Source organism: Mus caroli, unplaced genomic scaffold (assembly GCF_978045245.1).
Source record: "Mus caroli unplaced genomic scaffold, Mus_caroli_1 scaffold_3, whole genome shotgun sequence".
NCBI classification, from domain to species: domain Eukaryota; kingdom Metazoa; phylum Chordata; class Mammalia; order Rodentia; family Muridae; genus Mus; species Mus caroli.
In genome coordinates, this window is record NW_028227258.1 from 5972467 (window position 1) to 5981396 (window position 8930).

The window sequence follows — 8930 nt, forward strand, 5'->3', positions numbered from 1 at the left end:
CCTGGCCAGTAGTCAATGTCCACATGAGCTGGACAAACAGATGGTTCTGAGCTTAGGTGTAAGCTTTGAACTTTAGTGACTTAGAAGGAAGCTTCATTCATTTCTTTTTGTTGCTGGGATAAAATACCCGACCAAAGGCAACTCAAGAGAAAGAGAGTTCATTCAGGTTTAAAAAGAGGCATGGCAACTGGCAGAAAGCGCTGGAAGTTGAGACCCACATCTCCAATAGCAAACAAGAAGTAGAGAGAAAAAAATAGAAGTGGGTCAAAGCTATGACCTCTCAAAGCCAGCCCCAGGGAACCATTTCTCCAGCAAGGCTGCACCCCTAAAGGCTCCATAAGCTCCTCCAGCCACGCCATCCACTGGGAACCAAAATGTTCAATTCAGAATTCGAACCATCTCATAAGTCTTGATTGTTCTTACAGTGGGAATGGAGTTAACAACACCATAGCCAACTCAACTGGCTTGGGTTTATAAGACATCGCTCCTGGACGTGCTGAAAATTCCATTTGCCCTTTTGAAAGACTGTTCTTAGGATGAGAGATTAGAAATGAACACTACTGTTTCCCTGGTAAAGCCTGCTGATAGCCCGACTCGTCTGTCCATGTAAATTTCCCTCTGCCTGGCCTCCAAATGATGGAGATGCGACATCTCTATGGCTAGGACTCCAGAAGTCAGCAAGCACCATGGCTATCCAAAGCTACAGCATGACTTCTCCCCAAAGGCAGAGCAGAGCGGCACTCCAGCAGCCTACCCCACCACCACCACCACCATGAGCAGAGCGGCACTCCAGCACCTACCCCATCACCACCACCACCATGAGCAGAGTGGCACTCCAGCAGCCTACCCCACCACCACCACCATGAGCAGAGCGGCACTCCAGCAGCCTACCCCATCACCACCACCACCATGAAGAAGCCTACAAGTTTCCATTTCTACTAGGTGAATGGTAGGATGTGGTTGGTCTCACATCAGCTCAGCAAGCCTGTAGCCATGGGTTTTTGTTCAGTTCTTCCCTTGAAAGATAAAACGGAAGACTGGCCCAGTTCCCAACCTGTAATCTCAACAGCTGGGAGGCTGAGATAGGAGGATAGCCTTGAGTTCAAGGCTAGACTTGGCTATATGGTGAGTCCAGCCTGAGTTACATAGTAAGACCTTGTCTCAAGAAGCAAAAAGATAGATGGTAGATAGATGGATGGACAGATGGATGGACAGACAGACGTAACGTGGGTGTATGAATGACAACTTTCCAGGTTTGAGTCCATCTGTGTCTAAGATGGCAAGCAAATCCTGCTGACTTGAAACACAAAGGATGTTTAATGCTGCTTTTGTTCTAAGAAATAGCAAATTCTCCAAATTCAAAAATGAAAATGAGAACTTCAACATTAGCAGGGAGAACCAGGAGTTGAGAGCAGTGGAGCCAACTTCTCCTTTCAGAAAAGCTGTGTGAAGAAATCACGTCTTTAAAAAAAAAAAAAAAAAAAAAAACTGTGGTGAAATTTCTTGGGTTCGTGTGTCCTGGGAAAGTTTGATTATTTGTGTTTCTGGATCAACAGTTAATATGTAAATGGCAAGTTCCATTAATCTTGTTCTGCAAGCATCTCACTGTCAAACTAGATTTACTCTGGAAAGGGTTATTCCTTCTTGACAGACAAAAAACAAAGTGGCTTGTTGTTCTGAGGGAAGGGAAGATGAAAAGGGATGAGGGAGAAGAGGGGAAGGAGGAAGCAAGGGGAGGAAGAAGGGAGGGAGGGAGAAGGGAGAGGGAGGAGGGAGGGAGGTAGAAGAGGGAGGGAGGGAGAACAGGAAAGGAGAGGGAGGAGAAAGCCGGAGGAGGGAAAGGGAGAGGGGAGGAAGGAGAAGGAGGAAGAAGGGGGAGGAGGAGGAAGGGGAGGAGGGAGGAGGAAAGGGAGGGAGGAGAATGGGGCTGTGTCTTTCCACACATCTCTTCTGTTAACTCCCCCGTCATTCCTTCTGCCTCACTTGCATCTTTCTGAGCCTTGGCCAAGCAGGTTCATTCCTAGAGTGAGATTTTTCCCAGCCAGCATGTAGTGTAGAATGAGAGTCTACACTTTCATGGCCCATTTAAGGTCTGCGAGGGTCTGGGTGGGTAAGAACTGCCTTCCTGCCAGCAGAGAGCAACATCAGCAGTGCTGAAACAGTCCTTCTGTTTGGCTCCGTGGTGCCATATGGCTTCATACAGTGTAGAGTGTGCACCCTGTCAATCGGAGGTTACACGAATTCTTTGCTATGTGGCAAGGAGAGACAAGCGTCTTGCATGGATAAATTCTGTCAGCCTTCACAGAGGGCCTTGAAAGACTCATCAGTGGGGGGTGGGGACGGGGTTATGAGGTCTAAGGCCTCTGCTGCTGACCAGAAGTCACAGTGCTTTTAAGGAAAGTCATTTAAGTACAGTTGCTGTCAGCAGGTGACAGTTTCAACAAGGAAATACCCACAGTGTTTGTAGGAACGTCTCTGGAGAATCTCGGATGATGATTTTTAACCCTTTCCAGTAAGTCATTCAAAGTCCAGACATCCAGGCAGAGCACCTAAGTAAACGGGAATCCGCAGCAAAAACTAGGGGAAAGAACAATAAGCAAACCCAAGGTCCTTGCACTGCTGTGGTCCAAAGCAACACATTTCGTCCTAGGCCCAGCTCTCACCGCGGGATCGCAGTCCTTGCTTAACCCCAAGGCGGTGTAAGGAGTCTCTGTCCCACAGGCTATGGGGTCCACTGCGTTGCAATCCAACTTTAAACATTGATCCTTCTTCCTGGAAAAAACCCTCGGGTTCCTGTCTGGATAAGCATGCCCTTCTCGTGCTGCTTGGTGCCTTGTCACCCCCTTCCCTCTGTCTCCAGTGCTGCAGCCAGCGAAGGACCTAGCAGCGAGTCACTACCTCGCTGAGTTTGCGCTCCGCGCACCTGTTCCCCAGGGCTGATGGGAGTCAAGCAGGAGGCGGGTTTTCCCTGGTTTCGCCCAAAGTGAGCAGAGGTGCCTCGAGTTACCCTAGCAACAAGCTCTTCCCACAACCTTCCAGCATCCTTTCCACCCCTCAACTTTCCAACTTTTGGCAAACGTATTTCCAAAGAAGCAACAAGGGGATGACCCAGTTGGAGTCCAAGCCCGTCTGGACAAGAGCCCACAAGGATCTGGCCAGTAGCAAGGCCCCTTGACAATAGGTTGGGATGGGGAGAGAGACAGCCAGACAACCAGGGATGGGAAGATTAAGAAAATGGACGCAGAACTTGCCTGTCCCCCCCACCCCCCGCGCGCGCCGTCCCTCCCCGCGCACCCCCGGAGATGAAGGGAAAAGAAGCAGGGCTTTAGGAAAAGAGACAGATGAGAGGAGATGAAGATAGAGAGATAGAGGTTGGAACAGGAGAGGGAGAAAGACCGACTTGGGTCACTTCTCCTCAGGAGCCAGTCAAATGCAACAGATACCCGATCCCCAAGCCGCAGTGTAGAAAGGGAGTGTGGTGACAAGAGTCTCCAGGTTCCAAACCAGAGACAAACTCCTTCTCAAGAGTCCCCGAGGCCGAGGGAGACAACCGTGTTCAGAAGAGTCTCGCCCCAACCCATCCCCTGCAGAAGGCAAACTCTTGCCCGCTGCTACCTGCCACTTGGCCAAACCAGGCTGCGATACTGCCAGCGGAGACGTGGATATGGAGGTGGAGACAAGAAGGACTCACCCTGGCTGCTGGGGGGCTTTCTCTTCCGGGCCATCCTCAGTCTGGTCCCTTCCCCCGGGTCCGCCGCGCAGAGCCTCCTGTGCCGCGCAGCCCCGGGAGCTCCCGTCGCCTGAGCTCAGCGAGCTCTTTGTGGCGGTGATGGCATATGCCAGGAGGCGGCGGTCAGGTTGCTGTGCTCCACTCCACTCGGCTCTGCTGCGCGGGCGCAGTCGCCTCTCAGCTGCCCGCCGCCAGACCGAGCCCCCGCACGCTCTGCGGCGGCCACGGCGGCCCCCTCTGCTGTGCGGCGCCTCTGCTGGAGGCGCAGCGCCAGGTCCCCGGAGCGCCAGCCCAGCGCCCACCTCCCTCGATCGCGCGCCCGCCCTCCCCACGCGTCCCCCTCCCCACGCGCCGAGCCCTCCGTCCCGCGGGCGCCGCCAGCCCTGGCACAGCACCCTCGTCCAGCGACAGTTGGTAGCGGCTGAGGATGGCAGGGACATTCCAGTCAGCGGGATTCAAGGGGGCTGTTGGACTGAACCCCAGTCTGGCATTCCTGTTTCTCAAGGGCGCCGGGGTCCCCAGCTGACTGAGACAGGATCTGTTCATCACCTAAAAGAGCAGTCCTCCTCCGCAGACCCTGAATCACATCTGGGCGATGGGCTGGAGTGTCAGCTACTTCTGGTCCTCCTGAGGGAGGATGTTAAGCTGGAGGACCTGCAGGGAAAGAGAAGTGAATTCCCACAGACAGCCTGTTACCAGACCCTGGCAGGTGACCTTGCTCAGGTCCCAAGGCTCTTCATTTTGAGAACTCAGCATCGCTTCTTGAGCTGCCAGGAAAAGGCAAATAAAGTTTGCCTATCTGGGTTAGAGTTGGTGCCCTGATTTCTTAACCTCCTACAGAAACTTAGGCCCTGGGGTCCCATTCTTTTCTCGCTCTGGTTAGGGGGCCTATTGGCAAAGTTTAAAGTTCCCTGGAACTGTCCCCTCCTGGATGCTGACGAGGCGCAGGTAGGTATAACCTGCTACTGGCCCCAGGCAACAGGAAAAGCTAAAGTTTAGGGCTAATCTGAAAATATAAAGGAGTCAGGGCTTTAAAAGAGTGGCAGAGCCGGGCGTGGTGGCGCACGCCTTTAATCCCAGCACTCGGGAGGCAGAGGCAGGCGGATTTCTGAGTTCGAGGCCAGCCTGGTCTACAAAGTGAGTGCCAGGACAGCCAGGGCTACACAGAGAAAACATGTCTCGAAAAAACCAAAAAAAAAAAAAAAAAAAAAAAAAAAAAAAGTGGCAGATGCGGGACTAGTGTCCGGGATCCAAGCATTGGGGAGACAGAGGCACGAGGATGGCCATAAGTTTAAATCTACACTGTAGGGGTGGTTTAATACGCCAAAGCACTTCCAATTCACATTTTTCTTTTATTGTTCCTAAGCACAGCTTCCCACACAATCTATCTAATATTCAGCTGTGATGGTTTGTATATGCTCGACTCAGGGAGTGGCACTATTTGGAGGTGTGGCCTTGTTGGAGTGGGTGTGTTACTGTAGAAGTGGCCTTCAGATGAAGATGTAGAACTCTCAGCTCCTCCTGCACCATGCCTGCCTGGATGCTGCCCTGATTCCACCTTGATGATAATGGACTGAACCTCTGAACCTGTAAGCCAGCCCCAATTAAATGTTGTCCTTATAAGAGTTGCCTTGGTCATGGTGTCTGTCCACAGCAGTAAAACCCTAACTAAGACATCGGTGATTACAACTCAATACCCATTGACCGAAGGTTATCCCAGTTCTAGTATAGTTTAATAGAAAAAAACACCAGAGTCAAAAACTACTGATAAGTTCTAGACTTGGGTCGTTATACCTCTGTAAGATTGGGTGAGTCACTTAATTCTTCTGGTGGTTTTCTGTTTTCTGGTCCTGTCAAACGTCATATCAAAGAGTCTGAGATATTTCAAGCAAGCAATGTAACTCAGACCTGTCATCTAGTGTCTGAGAGGCAGAGAGGCAGAGGGGCAGAGAGGCAGAGAGGCAGAGAGGCAGGAGAGGCAGGAGAGGCAGGAGAGGCAGGAGAGGCAGGAGAGGCAGGAGAGGCAGGAGAGGCAGGAGAGGCAGAGAGGCAAGGAGGCAGAGAGGCAGAGAGAGAGAGAGGCAGAGAGAGAGGCAGAGAGAGAGGCAGAGAGAGAGGCAGAGAGAGAGGCAGAGAGAGAGGCAGAGAGAGAGGCAGAGAGGCAGAGAGGCAGAGAGGCAGAGAGGCAGAGAGGCAGGAGAGGCAGGAGAGGCAGAGAGGCAGAGAGAGAGAGGCAGAGAGAGAGGCAGAGAGAGAGGCAGAGAGGCCGAGAGGCCGAGAGGCCGAGAGGCCGAGAGGCAGAGAGGCAGAGAGGCAGAGAGGCAGGAGAGGCAGGAGAGGCAGGAGAGGCAGGAGAGGCAGGAGAGGCAGGAGAGGCAGGAGAGGCAGGAGAGGCAGGAGAGGCAGAGAGGCAGAGAGGCAGGAGAGGCAGGAGAGGCAGGAGAGGCAGGAGAGGCAGAGAGGCAGAGAGGCAAGGAGGCAGAGAGGCAGAGAGGCAGAGAGGCAGAGAGGCAGAGAGGCAGAGAGGCAGAGAGGCAGAGAGGCAGAGAGGCAGAGAGGCAGAGAGGCAGAGAGGTAGAGAGGCAGAGAGGCAGAGAGGCAGAGGCATCTACCTAGTGAGCTCCAGGCCAGCCAGGACTACATAGTAGACCTTGTCTACAAAACAAATATTGGACTGTGATGGCCAATGAGTCCTGGTTGTTAGTTTGATTACACCTGGAATCAACTGAAACCCAGGCTGCTGGGCAGGCCTATGAGGGAATTTATTTGGGTTACTTGAAGTCGGTAGACTCACCCCAAATCTGAGCAGCATTTGCTAATGGCAGCCTAGGTGGTGGAGAAAGGAAGTTTGATGTCCTGCCTATTTGGCCTCACTCTCTCTGGCAAGTCTACTCAGCCTATTGCTGAGACACACTCTTAGAAATGACATCAGTGGGCACTGCAAAATGGAATGGGAAAACTCAGACACCCACACCCTAACTTATATATAAAATTCCCAAAAATAAGCATTTTTTTAAAACGCATAGTTGGCAATGGATATGATGCCTGTTTGACTATTATCATCTAACCCAGGCATGTGCTGTGTAATCCTTTCTTTGGGCTACACCCCAGTCTCATTCATGTGTGTTGCTTAGTCAGTTGGGTTTGTGTTGTTGTTTTGTTGTTTTGGCTTGTTTGCTTTGGGGACAAGGTCAAACTGTGTAGCGTTGGCTGACAGCAAAGTGACCATTCCCCCTCCTTTCCTCTTTACCTTGGAGTCCTCAATTTTACTTTAATAAACAAAATAGCTCCTTTCTCTGTGCCACTCCCTCCACAAGTGAAATCCATCCAGAGTTATCTCTTCCAACACAGTTTCTCGCTTAACTGGAAACTGCTTGACACTGGGCTTGGTAGTACTTAAGTTCCAGCACTGGGGAGGACAAAGTAGGATGACTGCAAGTACCTGGGCTCCACAGCAAGACCCTGTCTCACAAACAAACAAGAGACAAAGTTCTCTCCAATTCTTCACATCCCCGAGGCACGTGAATATTTAGGCTCTGTGGAGATCCTACGTCTATCCAGTGCATCCCACTTTATCACTGGGCACTATTATACCTGCTGCCTATATTAGAACAATGTTTTCAATTCGTGTATTACTTTTGCATTCTGTATTTTATTCCATCCTGACCCCCAAGTCTGTGGCTTAGATGGTAATTCCTGTCCTCAGTTCTAGATGATGGAAAGAGATCGGTGGAGATGTGATGGCAGCTCGTGGCTTCTAGTACTCAGCATCCACCAACGTCAGCACCAGCTGCCGATTCTGACGATCAAAGCCACTTCAGACCAGAGATGCTTCAGTGGGTACTTACTTATTCCTTACAAGAGTAGTGTTGACACCGCACTTGCTTGTTTTGGTGTGGAAGTGGTTGCGTGTTTGGGTGGCTGGCACAGCTCACAGTGCAGTGCTAGGGCCTTAGGAGTTACGGTGGTGGCACTCTTCTTAACTCTCCCTCTGTGTGCCAGGATTGAGGTATTCCTCACTCCCCAACAAAGGTGACTCGAAATTTCAGTTGGTTAGATACGTCCTCCTTTTAGATGACTATGATTGATATATAATTTACATTTATAACACTTGCCTTCATCACAGTTCTATTGCTGTGAAGAGATGCCATGACCATGACAACTCTTATAAAGGAAAACATTTACTTGGAGCTGGCTTACAGGTTCAGAGAGTCAGTACAGGATCATCATCACCATGGCAACGGCAGCAAGCGCTGAACGGGAACAGCAGCTGAGACCTACATCCTGATCCGAAAGCAGAGGAAGAGGGCCTGGCCTTGGCGTGGCTTTTGAAACCTCAGAGTCTACACTCAGTGACACACCTCCTAATCCTTCTCAAATACTGCTGCTCCCTGCTGACTAAGCATCCAAATATATGAGCCTAAAAGGGCCATTCTTATTTAAACCACCACAACACTCTGATGCACCAAGGTCATGACTTTCCAGGCCAAGAGTCTCCTAGACAGCATACATTGCATGCTTTTGTTAAAAGGTTACAAATGAAATGCTGGCTTGGATCAGTAAGGCAAAGCAAATTACATAAGCCATTAAAACAGATGTAACACACAGGAGCAGGGAAGGGAGTGGAGTGGCCAAAGGTTGCACAGGAATGGCAGCAGGCTTCAGAAGCTCACAGCACCCCTCTGATTACAAGGACTCTGGTTTTTCAAGAAAATCAGGAACCCAGATTTTCTAGGGAAATACCCTTTGTGATGGTGACCAACATAAACAAGAAAGCCATGATTGAAAATAAGTGTGTATTAGTGCAGCTGCAACTGGGTTACAAAAAAAGAAAAATCACAATGTTTAAAATAAGTTTACAATATTATGTTGGTTCACATTTCTGTCTATCCTCCACAGCCTCAGGTTCAGCTCTGGAACGTTGGTTCTGACATAGAAAACTGAGAAAAGGCCCCCTACTCTCTAGGAGGATTGTGCCTTTCCCAAAATAATGGATGCCATAGACCCAAGAAGTAAGGAGCCACTGGGCAAAAGCTAACAAGGAATTAATCATTCGTTAGTTTCAGACTGAAATCATGAAACATTGCACAACAGGAAATCTAAGTTCTGATCACTTCTCTGTTAGTATACAATTCTGGCTTCCAACACCTTCTATACTAAGAGCCCCAACAGTTACAATGTTCCTCAAAGAGGTATAGTG

The 8930-nt window shown here is 50.3% G+C and overlaps 1 protein-coding gene across 2 annotated transcripts in view; it reads right to left on the reverse strand.

Moving 5' to 3' along the window:
- Slc44a5 (solute carrier family 44 member 5) overlaps positions 1–3947 on the reverse strand; it is a 311175-nt gene extending 307228 nt beyond the window's left edge. The window contains exon 1 of one of the 2 annotated variants that reach the window (XM_029474881.2): positions 3692–3947. In XM_029474881.2, coding sequence (XP_029330741.1) covers positions 3692–3725 — 34 coding nt within the window. In that variant the 5' untranslated portion in view covers positions 3726–3947. The remainder of the gene's footprint in view (positions 1–3691) is intronic. The other variant, XM_085835377.1, reaches the window with a different exon arrangement.
- Between the last annotated feature and the right edge of the window lie 4983 nt (positions 3948–8930).